The sequence below is a fragment of the Tiliqua scincoides genome, chromosome 8 (assembly GCF_035046505.1).
Source record: "Tiliqua scincoides isolate rTilSci1 chromosome 8, rTilSci1.hap2, whole genome shotgun sequence".
In the NCBI taxonomy this organism is placed as follows: Eukaryota; Metazoa; Chordata; class Lepidosauria; order Squamata; family Scincidae; genus Tiliqua; species Tiliqua scincoides.
The window spans coordinates 56,133,562-56,158,131 of NC_089828.1; the positions used below are offsets into that span (position 1 = coordinate 56,133,562).

The window sequence follows — 24,570 nt, forward strand, 5'->3', positions numbered from 1 at the left end:
AGAGCCTCACTGCAGCCTTTAAGGGGCCCCTCCCCTTTGGAGCTAGGCCAGCACCTCCATTTTGCTTCCACCACCTGGAATGGCTGCAAAGGGGCTGGTGCATTTGCCGCCCCTCTAAGGAAGACACTCCATGTGAACATTTCGGGGTGGCCTCAGCCCTGCTTCCTGATCTCACCCTTGCATGCGCAGGCTCTAGTTCTGTACTGTTCCTTCATTAACTGCCCTTCCTTGTTATGCACGTCCTTTCTGTTTCTCAATTTTTCTTCCTCAAAGGAGCTCAGGGTGGTGCGCATAATTCCTTCCTACACAACAGCCCTGTAAGGTAGGCGAGGCTTTACCCCACCCTTCTTCCACGGAGTTCAGAGTGACAGTGCTGACCCTGCCCTGCCTCCATTTCCATGTTTATTTTCCACATTTTTATATCACTGTTCCTCCGAGAAGGTGGTGTACATAGTTTCTTCCTTTTGTCCTTGCTTTCTTGTAAGGTAGGTGAGGTTGAGACTGACTGGCCCAAGGTCATCAGGGAGCTTTGTGGCTGAGCACGGATGTGAACTGGGCCCTTCTAGGTCTGCGTCCAAAACCAGAACCACAACACTATCCTGGATCTCAAAATACAAATCCCACCTCTTGTGGACTGTTTTTCTCCTTTAATGCCTCTAGCCATGGGATACAATTTCATTATCCTTTGAGCCCATGAAAATGAGCTTTCCTGAAATCCAGAGTACATCTCTTGAGCACCCTGAGCTTTCATATCTCTTAAGACTGAGAATTCCAAAATGACATGGCTGGTTTCACCCAAAGACCCGGCCAACTTTCACTTCCTCACCAATTCTCTCCTGTTGGTAAGGATTAACGCTGCAATCCTGTACATCCTTTCCTGGAACTAAGCCCCACTGAACACAATGGAACTTGCTTCTTAGTAGATATGCTACTGTGCTCTATGTCAGCAGATCCCCCCTTCCTCCACTGTCTGAGATAGAGGTATCCACAAGGCAAGAATTCACGGGACCTCCCAATTTTCACCAAATTAAAAAAAGAGGCTTATTTTAACCAAGCAAAACAAAAACCTGGTCAGTACCTGAGCCTCTCTCACAAGCCCCCCTCTGCAGAAGAGTGAAGCTTAGTCAAACAAACTGAGCTTAATCTGTGGAACTCCTTGCCACAGGATGAGGTGATGGCATCTAGCCTAGATGCCTTTAAAAGGGAATTGGACAGACTGATCAAGGAAGAGTCCATCGCAGGTGACAAGCCTAATGGGTAAATGCAACCTCCTGGCTTTAGAAGTAGACTATTTCTGAAAGCCAGATGCAAGGGAGCCGTACCAGGATGCAGGTATCTTGTTGTCTTGTGTGCTCCGTGAGGCACCTGGTGAACCACTGTGAGATACAGGAAGAGCCCAGGACCTTTGCTTTTCCAATTCCACCGACCGCTTCTGTATGAAGATCTCCATTCCTTTCCAGGACAGACTGTTCCGTCTTTGCAGCTCTTGATGCCTAGAACTCCCTCCCTCCCTCCCTCCATCCCCCTGCTCGCTTAAACGTCTCTGTCCTTTCCTCCTTTTTGCCCCCCTTATGCTTGGGCAACTCTTCCAGAATGCCTCTCCCCCCCCCCCCAAAACCCACCTTTGCCACGAAGTCTTTTTCTCAATCCCATCATACTCAGCCCTCACTAGGCCTGCAGTGTTGTGCACAGTTACCTGGAAGTAATCTCCATCAAACACAGAAAACATAACCGGGATGGGCAACCCTCGACAAGTATGTGTAGTAGAAACCAATGCAAGCTTTTCCCTGGTTGACATCTTTCCTCTGTCGTCTCTCCTGCCCCAAGTGTGGCACTGTAAGCCTTCCAGGGCAGAGACCTGTTCTCTTGAACTAAGTAATGTGCCAGGCACATTAATGCTGCAGTAGGGAGGAGGTGGTGGTGCTGATGAGGGAGGAAGCCATTATTCATTATCTGCAGTCTTCTTCCACCACCACCACTACTGGCCTTATGACATTCTCCCTTCCTGTCAACAGTCATATGCAGGGTTATGCAAGAGATTTGAGAAGAATCAGTATGTTTTGGGAGAAACTGTAACCACTAAACCCAGAAGATTTCCTGTCTGTTGCAATGTTTGGGGTTTGCCTCAGATTTGAGCAAGTTCTCAGCTTGAACTTTAATGGGAAATTCCGTGTTCACGCTGACACTTTCATTTCTCAAACATCTGAATGTACACACAATTACTTTGTTATGAACCAAACACGCCTGACAAAGGACACTATATGACACATCTGTTTCCTGGAGATGGACTAACATTGGCCATGCGCTGCTTTGTCCCATCTCTGGTCCTCCGGAGCAGGTCAGGGGATCTTGGTCTGGTTGGAAATGCCACAGATTGGCCTGCTACCTCCCAGGCTCAAGGAGAGGGGAGGGTTAGAGGCCTTCAGAACATGCACGCTGGTTCAAAATGGTCACACTGAGCCTTTTGGGGCGAAGGAGGCAACCTGAGACCAGTCGATCCGAAAAATGGTTGGGTGCCTGCAGGTCCAGGAGCACTCTGGCAAGCAAGGCAGCCTCCTGGCTGCACAAGAAAATCAAGTGGGTGAGCGAGGATGAAAAGAAAGGTCCTCTGCTCATCGTCTCAGGGGGTCAGCAGGAGCTCCATAAAGGCAAGGAGCTCCATAAAGGCAAGGTCAGTTTGGGGAATCGAGGCATCCCCTCGAGGAGGACTTCCAACCTGACCTGCCTACCTGAGAGGGAGGAGCTACCCAGCTACCCAGATGTCAAGGACTGACCCTGCCGTGGAGATCTCACCAGAGGAGAAGACATTCTGATGGACAAATTCAGTCCTCATAGAAAACGCTGAGTCATTAGCAAGTCTGATACCAATTTATAGCAGAGTCCAGCAGTACCCAAACTAAAAAAAACACTGGTTCAGAGAGGGGTTTTTCTGAGAATTATAACTGACCCTCAAAAATGCAGAAACTTTTTGTTGCACTGAACCGGACCCAATTCAAAAAGCTATACATGCTCCAGAATAGGTGATTCAGTCCCTTTATACTCCATTTATACTCATATGTTGCAAGGCAAATCATCAACTCAGAGAAGCAACTCAGAATGACTCGGTACACAGGGTTGAAGGTTCACAGGCTTTTATTGAATTGTATACAATTGGTTCACAGGACTCATGTCCAAAGCATGGACCCTGTCTGAATACTGGTCCTTAACTTTTATACCACACAGTCCTTTGTCTGAAAATCTAGACTTCTCATTCGCTGAAAGTTTGACATCATAAATGGGGCTAACTCTTAACAGGATGTAGATAAAATACTATTTACATACAAGATGGAAAATAGGTGGGCAACAAACGAACAAAACTATTGACTGGCGCTTATTTACATACAGGTGGGGTTTCATCTTGAAATTTTGCCAAAATTACACAATTTCCAAAAGTTTCCAAAACCAGTAGGGTCCGCTGTAACATCATTCCATCCAGCACTGACCCTCACTCACATTTATCAATCTAACTAGGGACCTCTTTGAGAAAATAGGTTTTCATACTATCCTCATTAAAGAGAACACACAAACACTTAAACACAAGTGTGAAGACCTTAATTTTGCAGAACGTCTAATCTATTTATTGACATATATTCCTTTCAAACCCTTCCTAATTAGGGTGGCCTTGCTTGAACCACCTATCCTATCTCTTTGTACCTTTTCTCCTGGTTTTAGTAACTCTCTGTGGGCCCTCTGCAAACCAGTCTTTTCAACTTCCTTTTAACAAATCCTTCTGTTCTCCCATTTACCTTATTCAGACATTACATGCCAAGCAAACTGTTTGAGGCAACCCTGCACCAGCCGCCCTCTTTTCATCTCACTGGCAATTCACACAAAGGACTCCGTCTTAAGGATGATCCTGGTTATCTAACTAAATGTTCTAAACTCATCTCTGCAGGTGTCTGTCAAGAACATCCTTGCCAACTAAGATAAGGATGTCTGCAATGTTAAACCCTTTGTCTAGTATTCTTAAAACTTTACTAAAATCAAGCATTTTGATTCTTTAAGACTTTCTTCTAATCACTACCATATGTCTCCATATATGTTTGTTATACTTTAAGGCCGGGGTGCCCAAACCCCGGCCCTGGGGCCACTTGCGGCCCTCAAGGCCTCTCAATGCAGCCCTCAGGGAGCCCCCAGTCTCCAATGAGCCTCTGGCCCTCCAGAGATTTGTTGGAGCCCACACTGGCCCGACGCAACTGATCTCAGCGTGAGGGCAACTATTTGACCTCTCGCGTGAGCTGTGGGATGAGGGCTCCCTCCACTGCTTGCTGTTTCACGTCTGAGATGCAGCAGCGGCAGCAAAGGGAAGGCCAACCTTGCTTTGTGCAAGGCCTTTTATAGACCTTGAGCTATCACAAGACCTTCATTCATTCAGATAAATTCATCTTTAATATACATTTATGTAAAATTATGTAAATCTATTCAAATTTTACACATAAATTAATTCTTTTTTTCCCCGGCCCCTGACACAGTGTCAAAGAGCTGATGTGGCCCTCCTGCCAAAAACTTTGGACACCCCTGCTTTAAGGCAAAGACTATATATTCGTATGTCCCTATATGTGTCTTTTCCTTCTTTTGAAAACTTAGAACAACAAACAAGTGAGTTGGCATCATAATGTGCTCTGCCAAGAAGGAGTCCTATCTTCCTTGTTGCCCTAGTTACTACTCCCTTAAAGTGTATCACAGCCTTTGAAGCTCAAGGTCTCTCTTCTAAATAATTCCTTCAAGCAGCTGTTCTGTGAGACTAACTATGATGTTTAAATAAAACTCCTTTTTCTATTTTGTGTAGCAGTGTGGCTTTTAAGCTGCTAAGCATTTGTTTCTGAAAATCAAGCAACTCTCTTCCATTATGTATATGCTGTAGTATTAAACTATTTTGTAGTACTCTGCTTATACTTTACTGGGCTATCCAGGTCTAGGGTCAAAGGTCACCGTGCCTCACATATATATATTTATTTTCCTAGTAGTGCAATCCTATGTATATCTACTCAGGTACAAATTCCACTGAATTCAATGGGACTTACTCCCAGGTAAGTGGGTATACAATTGCAATGTTCATTGCTTTTTAATCCTTCTTGTAAAAAAACAACAACTAAGAATTCAAAAGTAAACCGTTTTAAAAATAATACATCTCTTTTCTCGAGTTAAATATTATTGTATTTGGTTCTTACAATTGCTAGGATGCTTTTTTGTTTATGAGGCATTCTGCATAAAATGCAAAGCACTCCTTAAAAGTCTCTGAAACAGAAAGTTAAAAAAAAAAAAATACTGAATGGCCTGAACCAGATCTGAACTGAAATACTGGACTCCGTGATTTACAGTGATCTCACCAAAAAAAAGAGCAGTTTATGCACCAATGGGAATTCAGAAAGAAGTTGCGGTGCTCTGGAATAAACAGTGATAAAAGAGCAAAGGTCCCTCTCCATCTAAGATGTCTGCCGCAGACCGAATTCTGGCACAGCGCTCCCTCCTCACGTGATCTTCTTTTTGGTGCTCTCTGAACAGCGGGTCAAGATCAAATCCTTACTGGGTCTTGGAGGGATGGCAGGCTGAGCTTTGGATTGGTTACTCCCCAGTTTTTCATCCTTCTCCTCTGTAAAGCAAAAGAGGCACACAAAGGTGTTCACCGCAAGCTCCTCCAGAATTGCAGCTCCAAAAACAAAATCCGGCCCAGCTGTCTTTAAGGAAGAATCCAATCCTTCTTCTGTCATTAAGAGCAGGTTTCCAGTAGCTCAGCGCTTAGTTGCAGGCGGGTCTATTAATGCCTCTGCTGGTGCCTGCTTGCTGGGGGTAGAGTCTTGCCCTGGACCCCCATGGCACTCCCCCTGCCCACTGGTAGTTCGGCACTATGCCACAAATACCAAAGAGAATAGATGGTAGCTTGTAACGTGTAACCATGTCGTGAGAATGGATGATGGCCGGATCCCAAAGGATCTCCTCTATGGAGAACTCGTGCAAGGAAAGCGCCCTACAGGTAGACCACAGCTGCAATACAAGGGATCTGCAAGAGGGATCTGAAGGCCTTAGGAGTGGACCTCAACAGGTGGGAAACCCTGGCCTCTGAGCAGCCCGCTTGGAGGCAGGCTGTGCGGCATGGCCTTTCCCAGTTTGAAGAGACACTTGGCCAACAGTTTGAGGCTAAGAGGCAAAGAAGGAAGGCCCATAGCCAGGGAGACAGGCCAGGGACAGACTGCACTTGCTCCCAGTGTGGAAGGGATTGTCACTCCCGAATCGGCCTTTTCAGCCACACTAGACGCTGTGCCAGAACCACCATTCAGAGCACGATACCAGAGTCTTTCCAGACTGAAGGTTGCCAACACATGCAACGTGTAACCACTTCAGCAGATTAGCAGTGGGTAGGCACAGACTACACAGTGGGGGAGTTTTGGATACAGGAGATCTCCTCGGGGTAAGGGGACATTTGTCCCCTTGCCCCTGGGAAAGCCCCAGCAGCCACTATGGGTCAACTCGGACCTGCACCAGCTATATCACTGGCACAGGTCCACATTGATCAATGCAGGTGTATAAGGCCTGGGAAGGGGGTTTGGATACAGGCATGTGCTGGCACTGCCAATCCCACCCTCTCCCACCCCTTTGGGGACAGGGAACCATTTCTTGATTTGGTTTGCTATGTAAACCCGCTCTGTGAATAAATTTTTGATGAAATTATTCTTAATAATAATAAAACAACAACATCGGGTGAAGCTGCAGACTTTGTGGTAAGGAGCCCAAATGGGGAGACAAATTGCTGCCTAGAAGCCTTTGCAAGTCTTTGCGGCTTTTTTCTTAGCAGGCTTGGACAGTCTCAAACAGTGGCATTGCTAGGCAGGTGTGGGCCACACCGGGCCACGTGCACAGAGGTGGGTTACACCACTGCTTGCCAAAATTTAAAAAATCTAGGTATTTCCAAATACCACCATCATGTTATATATCAATCGATGCGCAATTTCATGCAGGATGCAATGAAACAAACCACGTTGAAATATCTCTATTCTGTCAAAAGTTATAGCCAAAAAACCAGCGGGGGCAGGGCAATGGTATATCACCACAGCTACTACTGCACTGCATGGGTGAAGGCCCATTATAGGGCTGAAGCGTTGGCCTCCCATACCGGATGACGCATAGCGACGCCTCTGCACCATGCCACTTTATAAAATGCATAGAGTATAATTATTCTAATTTAGAATAGAATAATAAAGAGCAAATTTTCTTTTATTAAGGAGGTAAACTTGGTAACCTGCAGCTGACTTGGCTGCCTTTCAAACAAGCAAAGGAAGTTATGGAAGTCCAAGGGGCTCCTGGTCCTGCCCCCCCCCCCCCAAAAAAAAACTTACCAATCACACTGGTTTTGTTGAGAAAGTTGCTCTTCAGCTTCTTTCTGCCCTGCGTGTATTTCATGCTGTTCCTCCTATAGGTCTCCTGGCTGATTTGCTTGCGACTTTGATTGTGAATGCTCTTAATGTTTCGGATGGTGGATCTACCCGGTTGGAAAGAGAGCAAAAGGAGAGGTGTGGGGGTGAGCATCTCCCCGATTCACAGTGAAACCACAACTTGCTGCAGCCTGGCAGAACCCTGGAAAGGGCAACTGTTGGGATGGGCTGCTCAGAGGGCCAGGGTCAGCTTTAAGCCAATTGGTCCAACTGCTCCCATAAGAACATAAGAACAGCCCCACTGGAGCAGGCCAGAGGCCCATCTAGTCCAGCTTCCTGTATCTCACAGCGGCCCACCAAATGCCCCAGGGAGCGCACCAGATAACAAGAGACCTGCAAGGCCTCCTGGGAATTGTAGTTAAGAACATAAGAACAGCCCCACTGGATCAGGCCATAGGCCCATCTAGTCCAGCTTCCTGTATCTCACAGCGGCCCACCAAATGCCCCAGGGAGCACACCAGATAACAAGAGACCTGCAAGGCTTCCTGGGAATTGTAGTTAAGAACATAAGAACAGCCCCACTGGGTCAGGCCATAGGCCCATCTAGTCCAGCTTCCTGTATCTCACAGCGGCCCACCAAATGCCCCAGGCAGCACACCAGATAACAAGAGACCTGCAAGGCTTCCTGGGAATTGTAGTTAAGAACATAAGAACAGCCCCACTGGCTCAGGCCATAGGCCCATCTAGTCTAGCTTCCTGCATCTCACAGCGGCCCACCAAATGCCCCAGGGAGCACACCAGATAACAAGAGACCTGCAAGGCTTCCTGGGAATTGTAGTTAAGAACATAAGAACAGCCCCACTGGATCAGGCCATAGGCCCATCTAGTCCAGCTTCCTGTATCACACAGCGGCCCACCAAATGCCCCAGGGAGCACACCAGATAACAAGAGACCTGCAAGGCTTCCTGGGAATTGTAGTTAAGAACATAAGAACAGCCCCACTGGAGCAGGCCACAGACCCATCTAGTCCAGCTTCCTGTATCACACAGCGGCCCACCAAATGCCCCAGGGAGCACACCAGATAACAAGAGACCTGCAAGGCTTCCTGGGAATTGTAGTTAAGAACATAAGAACAGCCCCACTGGAGCAGGCCACAGGCCCATCTAGTCCAGCTTCCTGCATCTCACAGCAGCCCACCAAATGCCCCAGGGAGCACACCAGATAACAAGAGACCTGCAAGGCTTCCTGGGAATTGTAGTTAAGAACATAAGAACAGCCCCACTGGATCAGGCCATAGGCCCATCTAGTCCAGCTTCCTGTATCACACAGCGGCCCACCAAATGCCCCAGGGAGCACACCAGATAACAAGAGACCTGCAAGGCTTCCTGGGAATTGTAGTTAAGAACATAAGAACAGCCCCACTGGATCAGACCATAGGCCCATCTAGTCCAGCTTCCTGTATCTCTCAGCGGCCCACCAAATGCCCCAGGGAGCACACCAGATAACAAGAGACCTGCAAGGCCTCCTGGGAATTGTAGTTAAGAACATAAGAACAGCCCCACTGGGTCAGGCCATAGGCCCATCTAGTCCAGCTTCCTGTATCTCACAGCGGCCCACCAAATGCCCCAGGGAGCACACCAGATAACAAGAGACCTGCATCCTGGTGCCCTCCCTTGCATCTGGCATTCTGACATAACCCATTTCTAAAATCAGGAGGTTGTGCATACACATCATGGCTTGTACCCCGTAATGGATTTTTCCTCCAGAAACTTGTCCAATCCCTTTTTAAAGGCGTCCAGGCCAGATGCCGTCACCACATCCTGTGGCAAGGAGTTCCACAGACCCCACGCTCCCGGTTGGACCCCACACCTAAGGGGCGTCCACACCACAGTAGTCTCCTCTAATCTCGTCAAACACACACAATGCATTGTTGCAATGGACACCTAACAGCACACTGCAGGCTTGATAAGCAACCATTTTAATTTCCTTCTCCATTTTGACAAAGCCAGGAGGTTTGCTTAGACTTTTAAATCAGCTCACATGCATTTCTGAAGCGCGCACGTTGATTGTTTTCCATCCTACCGTAGAGATCTAAAGTCTATCCTGAATTTTATTGATATCTCTAAGATTCAACAGAGCTCGGCTCCAAACCTGGGGCCCAGCAAAAAATGTTTCCAATTGGCTCCCGCAGCTCCTAAGGTCGCCCCCCCCCCATGGGACTGTCCTATCCCAGTATATGCGTATCCGGATTGTCCTATCCCGTCCACAAATCTGGTGAGGACACAGCCTCGAACTCGCCTCCTCCTGGTGGGTTCCCTGCCTCCACCATCATCACTGCTTTTCCTCTCCCTTCTGCCTCTTGGATTTTTAAAAATGAAAAGGGAGAGAGGAAGAAGAAGCACTGAAGGGAGGAGTGTGGCAGGTGAAATCTCCCACCTTCATGCTTCATCTGCTGTTCCCATTCAAAATCCAGGGAGCAGGAACAGCAGCAACAGAGCATGGACGACAAAGGGTGGTGTGCTCACCATTGGATACAGGGGAAGGGTGTGCATGCTGCTGAAGTGTGGATAGCCCAACAAGGAACCAAGACCAGGGTACAGCATCCACCACCTTAGATACCTGAGAAGTGTGGACAGGCCCTGATTGTTTGGGATCCAGTCCTACTGATGCTTTTCAGGGATCTTGCCCTTGTTCACTGATGAAATCGACTTAGATCTGTTCAGTTACAGGTAGGCTGAGTAGGCAGTCATTCCCTGAGCTGTGTACACAGCACACACATGTACACACTCTATAATGTACACTACATGCTTACCTGTAGAGTCTCATCTGACCACCCAAGAAGCCTGGAAATTATCATTTGGTAGGGAGGTAGTACACAGAGATCTCTGGCTCCACCAGAGATCCCTAGCCCCTCTTCCCTAAAGGACAATTCCCAGGATTCCCTGGGGAGAATGAATGGGTATGAAAGTGAGAGATACCTATGGTGTAGGATGCTGTTTATCATCCATCACATACCACAGGTTAGCAAGAACTTAGTCTGTAGATTGCTGCACATAGATGCTTTTACAGGTTTTGATGCTGTTGATCTATCACAGAAATTGCTAGAAGTTTTTAGAGTGCGTGGTTTAACGTAGATATGGCTTTATTATTTTTTTAAGTGTTATAACGGCACCCTGGTGGGCAGAGAGTAGCAGGAAAAGCCAGATAAAACTGTAACAAAATAAAATCTCTCTCTCTCACACACACACACACACACACACACACACAATACCTTCGTGGTGGGATCCCCTTGTTCCTTAGCTGATTATTTTCTGGTGTGTTCTCATCTCCTGATTTCTGCAAATACATCGAGGGGTAATAGCCAGTGGTTTCATCTTTCCTGGAATGAAGGAAACACCATTTGAATACGTCAGATAAAAGGAGCGTGGCCTGTTTGGGTCGTCACTAATTATAACATCCTGTGGGGCATAGAATATTTTACTTATTTATTTTCCACATTTTTATACCGCCCTTCCTCCAAGAAGCACAGGACGGCGCACATAGTTACTACCTTCCTTTGGTCCTGAAAACTCTGTGCGGTAGGCGAGGCTAAGACAGGGGTCTCCAAACTTTTTGGCCAGAGGGCCGCATCAAATATCTGGCATGGTGTGGAGGGCAGGGGGAAAAAATTTAAATATAAAATTTAAATAAATAAGAGATGGAACTCAGATGAGTGAACAAATTAATGGATGGGCTCATTCATTCAACCTCTCTGGCCTTCAGAACACCCTCCAGACACAGTCAGAGCACATTTCTGGTCATGTTCAGTTGAGCGGGCCAAAGGCTTTCAGGAGACAAGAGGTCGGCCGCGGGCCGGAAAGAGGCTTGCTGCGGGCTGCACCTGGCCCCCGGGCCGGGGTTTGGAGACCCCTGGGCTAAGACATAGCGACCGGCCCAGGACCATGAAGGAAGCTTTGTGGCTGAGCAGAGATTTGAACCTGTATCTTCCAGGTCTAAGTCCAACTCCCAAGCCACTACACTATCCTGGCTATATGATGTGGACTGGGGTCAGTGTAAGGTACTCCTGAACATCTCTAGAGGACCCTCTATGGGGGAGGGGGGAGGCCACTGCTGAAGCATGCCATACTCTGGCCCCTGGAAGTTGATAGCTAGGTGGGCTCCCTTCCTTACTGTGATGACAGATAGGGGTCTTTCATTCTCAGCAGGCCACCAGCATCAACAACCACTGTCCCATCTAGCAATGGTTGCCTTCGTGGCCTTGCTAGGGGGTGTGACGCGCACAGAGGGTGACACCACTACTGGCCAAAATTTTTTAAACCTTGGTATTTTCAAATAATGTTATATATCAATCGATTGATATATAACATTATTTGAAAATACCAAGGTTTAAAAAATTTTATGCAGAACGCAGTGAGCAAACTGCACTGAACTATCTCTATTCTAGCTGAAGTTAGAGCCAAAAACCCAGTGCCAGTGGGGCAATGGTACATCACCACGCCCACTGCCCAGGATGTTGCCCCGCCCACTGCATTCGGGGAGGTCCATCATAGGGGTGACACTCTGGCCTCCCACACTGGGTGACATAAACCCTAGTAATGCCACTGGGCTGCCTGACTTTTTTTGCTCCCCCTTTCCCATGTCGTGATGTGTGGGCCATGGGGTGGGGGTGGAGAAATATGGCAGGCAGAAGCCCCCACTGTTGTTTCTGCTGTTGACTCAGAGTGAATAAATAAAAAAAAAGCCATGCTTGCTGCCCTGGTACAGGAAGGGAGGCCCAAAACCTAGCCCAGTAGAGGGCAACCCGTTGAAGCTCTGGAGCTGAATTCTTGAAGGACAGCTATCTCATCAGACACACACCCCCTCTCCTATGTGAGTTTCCTTGTGGACTCACCTGATAACCCACCAGCCGTCCAGCAACTTATGGATCACTTCGATGGTTTCTCCCTCCTTCAGTGTGATCTCATCATCCTGGGCAGCTGTGTAGGCTTTTCGAACCACAAACAGCTCACCTGACCAGGAACGAAAAGTTTGAGAGTTACAAGGGGCTTCACCAAATTAACACAGCACTGGGAGAAGAAAAAAAAACGCTCAGTAACATTTTTGCAACTAGCTATTATTGTACTTTTTCCCCCTTTCAAAAAAATGAAATGAAAGGAAAAATGGAACTGGAAAGTCTTCCCCTTTCTGGTGGCCTTCATTTACCAAGACAACAACATGAGGTAGGTCACTATAGGACCCATTTTACATACAGGGTAATGGAAGCTGCAAAGAAATAAGTTGGTCTGAGGTCAAATGGGTCTGTAAGGGTGTCATATCAGCAACACCTGACACCTGAGATATTTGAGCAGTGGGTCTGGTGATGTCACAAGGTGGGACCTCATGACCAGTAGTACACAGTTGTTTACTGCTGAATCAAAGCATTTAGTGAAGGTGGCCATCTAAAACCCAACCTTGGGCTGAAAACCTGAGATCCTCCAACTAGCCGAAGTGCTGGGCTTGAGAATCTGAGGCTGAAAATTTGGAATCTGACAACCCTCTGGGTCCATAGCAAAGGTAGAATTCACACACAGGTTACAGCTGAAATTACGTTGTACTTAACCAGTTGGTCAGCCCAGCCCTGGACATCTGAGGATCCACTGAGAGGGTTGTTTTACCTGTATAGTTGGGTTCTTGTTCTTCAGATTCATCTGGGCCATCCATGGGTTCTAGGTAGGCAGCGGGGACCCAGCCTCGTTTGTTCTTTTGCTGACAGAACCACCAGCCTGGAACAACAGCAAAATAAATAAATGCCCCTTCAGATCTCAGAGTTTTCAAGACTTATGTTTATTGACAAGGGGTAGAAGTTAGGACTGCATTTCTTCATGCCATGAGCAAGGCATCATCTGTGATTGCAAGGAAGCCTGTAAGCGGGATCTGTTGTCTCCCACAATGCTTTACTACAGAGTGACTTGAAAACAGTGGGTTCAGCCATGCTGGCATTCCTCTCGGCAGTGAAGGGCCTTGCTGGTTGGGAACTCCCAAGGGTGCCACATGATGTGGCTCTTCTGACCTAGCAATAAAAGCGGCCTCGCTCCGAAGCAGGGATCAGCAACCCTTTCGGGCAAAGGGGTCAAATGTTTGGCAATGATGTCATGAGCGAACGTCTGGGTTGCTGAGCTTCGGAGAGCTCGGCTTGGGAGGTGAAGCCTCCCACCCAATAAGCCAAGGGCAGGCAGCTCTGCCATTCCCTGACCACCACAAGGCATATTGGGAGAGCTCCACATGGGTCAGTTGACTTTGAGTAGCAGGCTGGATCTGGCCGGCGGGTCTGAGGTTGCCAACCCCTACCCTAAAGCCAAACGGATAGTGTTCTTACCACTTTCGCTTTTCTCAACCACGTCCACCGCGTCTCCTGCCTTGACGCCCATCTCGGTTCTGGAATTCTTCTCGTAGTCTGCAATCGCTCGGTACGTCTGAAGGATGATGGGCCCTGTGATGTCTGCCAAAAGAGAAGAAGTCAGGATTTGTACATTCCTGAGCAGGGCGTGAAAGCAAGAGCTATCACCCATTTTATCCCTACCTAGCACTCAAGTTCAATGCCTCTCAACAAGGCTTCCTATCTATCATGGGACTTCCATGGGACTTTCTGTCTATCATGGGACTATCACACTTCCTTCCTATGATGGCTAAAAACATAAGTGGAGAATCTTTGGCTGAATCAGACTGATCTACTGTAGCATTCGGTATCCCATGGTAGCCAACCAAATGCATCTGGGAAGTCCACAAGTGGGTCATGAAGGCACTAGCCTTCCTCTGCTGCTGGCCAGCAATTGATACTCTAAAGCAGGGGTCTCCAATCTATTTGGCCAGAGGGCCGCATGAAATATCTGGGGCAGTGCTGAGGGCCGGAAAAAAAATTTAAATATAAAATTTAAATAAATAAATAAGAGATGGAACTTAGATGAATGAATAAATGAATGAGTGAGCTCATTCACTCAGCCTCTTCGGCCCTCAGAACATCCTCCAGATGCAATCAGAGCACAGCTCTGGTCATGTTCAGTCGAGCGGGCCAGAGGCTCTCGGGGACAAGAAGATGGCCTCGGGTCGGATAGAAGCTCACTGCGGGCCACATATGGCCCCTGGGCTGGGGTTTGGAGACCCCTGCTCTAAAGGTAGACTGCCTTTGAATATAGAATCTCTATTCAGGCACCTTGAACCTATTACAGAAACAAATGCAGGTAGACAAATTCAGAAGGAAAATTTTTATCCATCCAGAACTGGGAAACTTTCCAGAGTTACTAGAAGTGATGAACGAAGAGCCACTTCTGCTTTCTTACCTGCTGCAATTTTCTTCAGATCCTTTGGCATTAAGAAGGTTTCTGGTTTCCTGACCCTGGAAAAGACCAAGAAGAAAAGTCCCTGAAATACCAAACCTCACATCTCGGTCACAAACTGAACAGAAGGCTAGCCTCTCAAGCCTCCACCGCTCCTTCACAATAGGGAGTTTCCCTTAACAGGGCTGTTGAGAGGATTGGATTGCTAAGATGTCATATTGATCAACAGAGTCTAGCAACCAGCAAAAGGGGAGAGAGGCTACCTGTGTTGCTTGCCTGTTGCTCCTTCCTTTTACAGATACTATTGTATCTGTATATTTTACTGCAATGAAGGAAGGACCAACAGGCAATTGACGGGGGCAGTCCCTCTCCCTTCTTTTTGGCCGTTTGCTTCAGGGAGGGGGAAGGTGTTGTATAGAGGAAGAGATGTTAAAAATTTCTGTTGTACAGAGGAGGGGGTGTCAAAGGTACTAGCTACACCACTGCCCCAGCAACTGGTTTTCAGTGTCACTAAACATGGAGGCTTGATTTTGCTGTGAAATGTTTTCCAGTCTATGCATATTTATTTTATTTACATCCCGTTTTCCTCCCCAAAGAGGCTATGTATACCTCACTTCTCTATTTTGTTGGGAGGGGTGCCTTGTTAATATTTTGTTAGTGTGAACTGCAGCACCGTTTGCTTGGGGGGGGGGGGCTTTTCTCTCTTCCTAGATTTTAGAAGTTAAATTTCAGAGTGGGCAAAGGAATGCATTATGTCTTTAGCATGCATGCCAGCAGGGGCAGAATCATTAAGGCACCGTGCAGTGCCCAGTCTATGCATGACTGCTTCTCCCAATCTTAAATGGATGGACTAGAGGAAAATGAACCAGTTCAGATTGCCCCCACCCCCAGATTAGGGTCTCTTTCCCATTTCTACTCACTGGCCTCCTGTTGGGGGATTCAGATCATCTGGTCGGACTTTAAAGAAATCCAGGACGTGCCCACATCGGGCAATCTTGCGGGGCAGGTTGATCAAGGCCAGGCTGTACTCGGCTATGGTGCCTTGGCGGGTTTTCGTCATTTTCTGGCCCTCAAACCACCTTGGTGCTAAGATGGATTAAAGAAAAAGAAAGCATTTAGAAATGAACAGAATGCAGAGAGATTCCGTATACTGTTCCACCTCACAGAGTTGTAGTATCCTGAGAGCCAGGATGGTGTAGTGGTTCTGGGGTTGGACTTAGACATGAAAGATCTAGGTACAAAAACCTGCTCAGCCATGAAGCGAACTGGCCCAAGGTGTGTGACTTTGGGCCAGTCACTCTCTTCTCACCTGCCTCACAGGGTTGTCGTGACACATTGCACTTCCCCACAGGAAGTTGGGGGGTCAGTGGCAGAAAGATTAGTGACAGGAAAAGATCTTTCCACCCCCACCCAGCTACCCAAAAAGAATGTCTATAGACACTGTCGCCTGAAAGACATTTTGACCACATGCCTTTGCTTAGATAACCAGCCGATCTCAAGGCAGCCTTTCAGTTCCTCAAAACCCCAGTGCCTGCATTCCCAAGACACTCGATTTAGCCAAACCACAGGACCTCAATGCTTTACTCTGTACAGGAAACAAACATTTGAGCTCCCACGCGCAACTGCACGCGACCCTAACACCCCGAGAAGCCATTTCTCAGAGTTTGATTTGAGCAAGTATACCACAGGGTGCGGCCACCAAAACTATAAATGCTAAGGGTTTGGGCTTTGGATCACAATAATACAGGGGAAAGTGTTCCTCTGAGCTTGTACAGAGTGCCTTCTCTCTACCCTGAGATAGCTCCAAAGAACTAGGATTAGAAGGAGGGCGACCTTCTAGCACAGAAATCACAAAATCCAGTTCATTTTCTTCCTTGGTATAATAATTTCAGTAAGAGGACTGAACCAGATGTCTAATTTCTGCAGAAGGTGAAATATTTTCTGGGGAAAACTCTGAAATTCATTTTTCTAATGCTGAAAATGTTTTTCATTTCTGTTTTCTACTGCTGCTTGTTGCTGCTTAGGCATTATATATATAACTGGATTTCTGTTTTCCTAGAAAAATTTCCATGGATGATCCCAGCCAATCAGGGATCACAGAGCAGACAAGATGCTCTCACAAGGTGACATAGCCCAGTCAGAGTTGGTTAGGGGCTGATCGCACTGTGGGGAAAAATGAAGCAGTGAGAATTTCTCAGTTCAAGAGTCGTTCCCCCCCCCAAAATATCCCTCTGTCCAACCAAGTTACTGACCTGGCAAGTGGGGAATGATTCTGTTCTCCATGTTGATATCCCCAGATTCAATTGGGAACATTTCCTTTAATGTCCTCTAGTGAGAGAAAACAGCAGCAGTTTGAGAGTCCAGTTGAAAGCCTGGGCAAAAATAATGCATTGTCTGCACTGAGCAGTGCCTGGTAGATATTCGGCCAATGGCATTTTCCCTGTCACTTCAGCCCCACACCTGGCAAACATCTGCGCATTGGGCATCCGCTACATGCGCAGTGGCCCCTCTTAGCACTACTGGACCACCTTCCTGTCAGGAACTTCTTCCTGATGTTATAAGAACATTTCCCCTCTTTCAGTTTGCAAGACTGGTTGAGAGCCAATCAGTAGTGTAGCTAGTGGGGGTGCAAAGCACTAAGTTTTGCAGGGAGCCTAATTGCCCCGTGCAAGCAGCCCCTCTCCCTTGGAGCCACCCTGGGCCACTAGAGAAAATGGAGTCATACACCTCCATTTTTCTCCCACCACTTGGAACGGCTCCGAAGGGGAGAGGGAGGGGTCGTTTGCAGGGTGCAGTGAGGCTCCCTGCAAAACACACCCCCTCTAGCTATGCTACTGGAGCCAATTTCTTCAATCAAATCCCATCTTTGCAGCCATATGACAGGGCTGATACAACACACACATTGCAGGGCACACACAATGCAGCTGCTGTGTGTATACTCTGAACATAGGTGGTTTACCAGGGTGTTCGGGCCCTAGGAAAAAAGTACTGTCCCTGGTCAAAAGGGACAATTGGAATGTAAAGGCAGAGTTTTGACAGCACAAGCGTGTTGCAGATGACTCTGTTTCAACATCGGCTTTCCCAAACTCGATGCAACTGCAAGTTACTACACAAACCGAGCAATGGCGCTTTCCCCATTGCAAGGTTGCCCCAAACGGGTTTCCCGAAAGGGAAATTTGCAATCGCCGATTTTGCAATCTTGTTCAATCCAAGTCAGGGGGCTGAAAAAAAAAAATCCAGCTAGCTGTGCGACATGCTGAAGGCCACCGTGACATGGACAAGGGGAAGCCCGAGAGGCCGCAGCCACACCCAGACCGCTAGAAATCTGAGTCAACCGCCCTCTGGTTTTGGCAAGCGATCATGTGAAACAGTTGAGATCTTGGATGAGTTAACCTGATATACCCTTTTGCAAAGTCAAGGCTATGTCCCCTCTTCTTACTGGAACTACGTGGCAGGACGTGTAACTGAAACAACCGCACAGACTCCCCCCATTTCCCCCTACGTCCGCCCCCCCTGTTGTCTCTCTTATGTGATCTCTACACTGTACACCTCATGGAACTGGGGCCTTGTCTCCCCCACTGTATCTAAAGCTCCAAAAGTGGCATGCATAGCAAAATAAATAGGGGGAAATGGTTCCCTGTCCCCAAGGGGCTCACAGTCTAAAAAGACCCCCAACAGAGACGCCAGCAAAGAGGCAAAGCTGGGATGATTATATTAGGAGCATAGTAAACGGCAATCTGGTGATGTGGCCTCAAGCCCACAACACTTTCTGCAGCCACAAATGTGTTAGTCTGCAAGATACAAGAAGACTCTTCATTGCCTCTGTTTCCAATTTGCCAAAATGAGGAGACAAATTGCTGCCTAGAAGCCTTTGCAAGTCTTTACAGCATTTTTTTAAGCAGGCTTTGACAGTCTCAGACAGTGGCACGGCTAGATGGGTGCAGACCAGGTGACGCAGATGGGGGGGTGACATCGCTATTTGCCAACATTTTAAAAATCTTGGTATTTTTGAATATTACCGTCATGTTACGCATCAGTCAATGTGCAATTTCATGTGGAATGCAATGAAATAAACCTCGTCAAAATATTTCTATTCTATCAAAAGTTATAGCCAAAATATCAATGAGAGTGGGGCGACGGTACATCAACACACCTACTGCCCGGGGCGTTGCATGGGAGGAGGTTCCATCGTAGGTGTCACGCACTGGCCTCCCGCACCGGATGATATATACTGGATGATAGCCAGTGGCTAGTGGTGCCACTGGCCTCAGACAGTCATTCTTGACTTGGAATTGTGTATGTGATGAGGAGTCAAAACTCAGCAGTCGTGGCAATTTCAATTTCCACAAAAGAATTGCTTTGTTTTATGCAATGTCAGAAAATAATTTTCTATAATCACATGATGCTCTGCCCTGGGCATGATTCTTACTGCTGCAGGCTTTTGGAGTGGCATATGAAACATTTATATTTCTCTGTTTTATGATTGTGTTTTTATTTTTCAATTGTACACTGCCTTGAGCATAGGAAAGGAGGCACATAAATCTTCCACAATAAATAAATGAGGCTTTTCAGATTTAATGAGGTACCCAGTGAAAGAATGAGGGCCCAATCCTATTCAATTTTCCACAACCAGTGCAGCCGTAATGCAGCCCCAAGGTAAGGGAACAAAAGTTTCCATAGCTTAAGGAGGCCTCTGTGACTGCTGCCCCACCACCAGATGCAGTGCATGCCCCATTGGCACAGCTGCACTGGCACTGGAAAACTGGCTAGGATTGGGCACTGAATGAAAAAATGAATGAAGGCACCCAAAAATAAAAGGCAAAACCATAACTGGATACAATGTGAGAGTTCTGAGGTCAGGGTTCCAACACCTATTTCTTTTTAAAAAGCAGCTACATATGGGCAGGGTTGATATGGATCAGGCCCACAGCATGGGGGCAGCAACATGTCTCACCCTTTCCGCCCATGTCACTACTAAGGACTTATACAGTCTTTCAAGAGGCATGCCTTCCTCTATGTGCGAGATGGGAGGATGCCTCATTTAAGACATGGGCATGCATCACTTATGCATGCGTTTCTCCTTTAGAACTACTAGTTGTTTTTTTTTCCTCCGTTGCAAACATATATATGGATATAATAATCAGATTAGCCCATCAACTTAATTACATATTAGAATTAATCAATTAAAATGTCTTTCAAAAGGTAGCCTTCCTATTCGGCAGTAAACTGCAGTGAGTTCAAGGGGCATACATATGCCCTAGTCAGGGTGCACAGGATCACAGCACTATAGCCAGAAGAGGTCCTTACTTACATGGAAGTCATAGATCTCCGTGAACTTCCGATACACAACCTTCTCGCTGAGATCCTGCCACTTCACCAGGAACATGTAAACCTGACAAAGGACAACACAGTGGCATTCTGCAATTAAAATCTGCAGGCATTTCAAATTAGCTACCCACAAGAACATCTACTCCAACATCCCCGCCACCAGTAGCAGGAACTCCTCCTAGAGCATCTCCAGCAGGTGAAGAATCTACCACCTCCCTCATCTGTTCCACTGCTGAACTGCTCTTACCATTAAGAATGTCTTCCTGAAATAGTTTTTATACTGTCTTTATATTAATTGTATATTATTGCCATTTTTACATCTTTTAATCCACGCAAGTATTGCTTTAGTTTTTCACTGTTTTTATTTAAAGCTTTTATCGCTCACAACAGGAGAAGAAGCTGAACGCTTTCCACATGCACTAGCTCCAACGCGTCCTCAGTATCACCTGGCAGGACAAAGTTCCAAACGACACAGTCCTGGAACGAGCTGGAATCCCCAGCGTGTATACACTGCTGAAATAGAGACGCCTGCGTTGGCTTGGTCATGTGGTGAGAATGGGCGATGGTCGGATCCCAAAGGATCTCCTCTGTGAAGAACTTGTGCAGGGAAAGCGCCCTATGGGTAGACCACAGCTGCGATACAAGGACATCTGCAAGAGGGATCTGAAGGCCTTAGGAGTGGACCTCAACAGGTGGGAAACCCTGGCCTCTGAGCAGCCCGCTTGGAGGCAGGCTGTGCAGCATGGCCTTTCCCGGTTTGAAGAGACACTTGGCCAACAGTCTGAGGCAAAGAGGCAAAGAAGGAAGGCCCATAGCCAGGGAGACAGACCAGGGACAGACTGCACTTGCTCCCGGTGTGGAAGGGATTGTCACTCCCGAATCGGCCTTTTCAGCCACACTAGATGCTGTGCCAGAACCACCATTCGAAGCGCTATACCAGAGTCTTTCGAGACTGAAGGTTGCGAACGTTATTGATTGTAAATTTGTATTGTATCTTTATGTTGTGCACTGGAAAGCAGCATTAAAATTTTTCAAATAAATAAAGGCACCCCAAGTCTTCCTCCTCCTCCTCCTCAGACCCCTTGCTATCTGCCCTGGTGCAGCCCATTTCAGGGGGCTACATGAATGGGCCATTCATGGTACAGATGGTACAATGAAGATGCTGACCTAGTGTGAGTCACCAGTGAAAATTCTAGAATTGGGCGGGGGGGGGGTGAAGGATCAAGGGTCTGACTATCTTGAGGCCTGCCACATCTCAAGAAAGATATTGTAGAGGTGGAAAAGGTGCAAAAACGGGCAGCCCAAATGCTCAGAGGGCTGAAGTACCTTTCTTACCAGGAAAGGCTACAGCATTGGAGGCTTTTTAGCCTAGAAAAAAGGCAACGGGGGGCGGGACAACGTTGACGATGGGACACATGATGAAGGCTTACATAATTAAACATGGTGTGGAGGCAGTGGATGGATAGACCTTTTTTCTCCCTCTCAGAACACCAGAACCAGGGGTCATCCCATGAAACCGATTGCAGGGGGCAGCACGTCATTAGTCTTTGGAACTCATAGCCACAAGATGTGGGGATGGCCACTAGCTTTTTTTTGGCTTTAAGTGGGCAGATTCACCAAGAACACATCCGCCAAGAGTTGCTCATTGTGATAACGTTGTGCTTCCTCCAGGCCCAACGGCAGTATCACCCCTGAATACCGACCATAGGGGAGCAATGGCGGAGAGGGGTCTGCCTTCATCCCCTATATGTGGGCTTCTCAGGCGCAGCTGGTTGGTCACTGCAGGAAATGGGATGCTGGAGTAGATGCCCCCCCCTTGGGGACAATCCTGTAGGGCAGGGGTGCTCACACTTTTTTGGCTCGAGAGCTACTTTGAAACCCAGCAAGGCCCGGAGATCTACCAGAGTTTTTTTTACAATGTTCACGCCATCATAACATATAACATTTATGTGTACAATGTATGTTGGTGTACCTTGAGCCCCACTGAGTATAACAGGACTTACTCCTGAGTAGACATGCCTAGGATTAGGCTGTGAGGCTGCAATCCTCGCCACACTTACCTGGGAGTAAGCCCCATTGAGTACAATGGGCCTTACTCCCGGCGTTTCCTCCCAGAGGCACCTGAAGGGTGGGGGGTCGGCACTCCGCGATCTACTCATTTTGCCTCGCGATCTACCGGTAGATCGCGATCCACCTATTGAGCACCCCTGCTGTAGGGCTTTTCTCATGTTAAATTTGCCTCCACCTGAAAATACCACCAGTGGTTTCTATTCCACTGTGTAGCAAATAAGCTACCATGTAGTAAGTTTCCCCTCTGGCTTTTGACTGCGCCCTCTCCAACGGGATCTCCGACTGATGTAATGTACATGTAAACGGATTGAAAAGTGGTATATAGTGTATGCATTCTTAATCATCATCATTTCCAGGTACTTACATAGTGTTGGTTTGGGAAGAACCTCTTCTCAAAGCCCAGCAGCTCAATGTGTCTGATGTAAGTCTCGTCCATGGCTGCCGCTGAAGTCCTGCAGCCCAGGTGCTTGGGGACTATTGCTTGGGGAGAGTCACAGTTCACTCTCTGCTTTCCACCCTCTCGTCATGCATATGCAAGCCTGCTGGCCGCAGCTTTTATCTTCACCAAAAGGAGAAGTTTCATTTCCTGATATTGTCTGTTCATTGTCAAGTGTTCCTTTTTTTTTAAGAAAAAAGTATTGCTTTCTGTTTTTTGCACCTGTGGGCCAGGCGTGGCGCCAAGTCAAAAAGCGGACGTGCCAAATCAGGAGGCTGAACTGCCTGCAAATTGAAAAATACTGTTCTCAAAGCAAGATGCTGCAAGAGTCTGGCTCTTGGTTCACCTGGTTCAGTCTTGTCTACACAGACTGGCAGCATCTCTTCAGGGTTTCAGGCATTCCTCAGCCTCTGTTGTCTGTATAGACTTGCAGTGGCTCTCCCAGGTTTCAAGGAGTCTGTTCCCCAATCAGTCCTCCCTAGAAAGGCTGCCCAGGATTGATGATGCTAGGGCCTTCTAGATCAGCCATTTTCAACCACTGTGCTGTGGCACACTGGTGTGCCGCGAATGGTCCCCAGGTGTGCCACGGGAATTTGGGAGAGGGTCATTTATCAATAGGACCATGACGGGATGTGAGCCCTGTCATGAATATGTACAGTTTAGGCCTAGGGTAGCATGTGAAGCCTGAACCAAACTAAGTCAGTAACGGAGAAGAGGCTCGCAGTTCCGAGAATGTGAGTAAACAAACAAAAAGATTGTTGTCTCTCCTTTGCTGGCCAGAAAGGACAGACAACAAGAATTACAACCCCTTGGAATGTTTAACACCTCTGTAGACTGAGGGGCACCTTGTCAAGCGGATGGAGCGCAGCTGTGGATCTCCAGTTGGGAGGGGTAAGAACTAGGGGGGCTGGCAACCAGGCCAACTTTAAGAAGGTTCTGTCCTCAAAAGTTTCTGATTGGACAGTCTAAATAAGTATGAAGCCACCTCAGCACTATTAGCATAAGAGGTATACTAATGAGTGCCCCAAGGGGTGTGTCCGGTTCTTCTTGGGCAGAGTTTCTGGGTGCAACATCCTGCTCACGGTGAGCTCCATTGTCCACCTCATAGGTAGCCCTGGAGCTAAAAGATCTACAAGAGCTGACCCAGGTGAGAGTTAGGGATTAATAGAGATAGCCAGCTAGCTTTATTATTTTATTGCTGTTATGTTTCCTAGATGTTTATGCCTCTAGCATTTGCTGCCTTACTGTAACTTTATGTACTTAATAAAACTAAAATCCCTTTTACTAAGTTGTTTCATTGCCTGTTGGGGACAAAGGTTCAGAATCCTGCCTAGCCGTTCAGCAAGCTACCAAGTGCTCATTGAGGTCTAGTAACTTGAGGACAGAAGCTTTAATTGGAGAAAGCGCTCAGTGCCTGCAAGGGATAGAGTTAAACCTAGAGAGTCTCAGTGTCCCTGGACTGAGGCACTGGCACATACAGGGTGGTGGCGGTACTACTAGACGGGGGGGGGGCCTTGAGGGCTTTAGGGTTCGAGAACCAAGAACTCTGAGCACCCCAAACCCCCCTAAGTTTACAACAAGCCCCCATTGACAGCACAGTGTGCCCGGTCAATTGTCAAAAAGCTGACAATTGCCCATTTTAGTGCCTTGCCCATTTAGTGCCTTGCCCATTTTAGTGCCTTGCCAGTGTGCCGTGAGATGAAAAAGGTTGAAAATCACTGTTCTAGATGCTAAACAGGCACTCTGCCTTTGAGCTTGGGAAACTGAAACCAAGTTCCTGTTTTAATTTACTTTTCTACATTTTTATCTCACCTACCTCCAGGGAGCCATACAACATTCTCCCCCATTTTACCCTCACAACAAGCCTGCGAGGTAGGATAGACAGCTCACTGTCATGAATATGTACAGTTTAGGTCTAGTAGCATGTAAAGCCTGAACCAAGCTAAACCAGTAACAAAGAAGTGGCTTGCAGTTCCTAGCTGCAAGGAATTTACAACTCAATGGAAGGTGATAA

General features: G+C 47.4%; 1 protein-coding gene across 1 annotated transcript; it reads right to left on the reverse strand.

The window, feature by feature from the left end:
* Positions 1-5,398: 5,398 nt before the first annotated feature.
* NCF1 (neutrophil cytosolic factor 1) lies at positions 5,399-22,556 on the reverse strand. The gene is made up of 11 exons (XM_066635873.1): positions 22,485-22,556; positions 20,034-20,114; positions 16,975-17,050; positions 15,643-15,808; positions 14,726-14,781; positions 13,765-13,887; positions 13,064-13,171; positions 12,301-12,418; positions 10,681-10,788; positions 7,374-7,516; positions 5,399-5,632 (listed from the first exon to the last, which is right to left on the reverse strand). Exons 1-11 carry the CDS (start codon positions 22,554-22,556, stop codon positions 5,511-5,513), a joined length of 1,173 nt encoding a protein of 390 aa, XP_066491970.1. The 3' UTR covers positions 5,399-5,510.
* Positions 22,557-24,570: the final 2,014 nt, after the last annotated feature.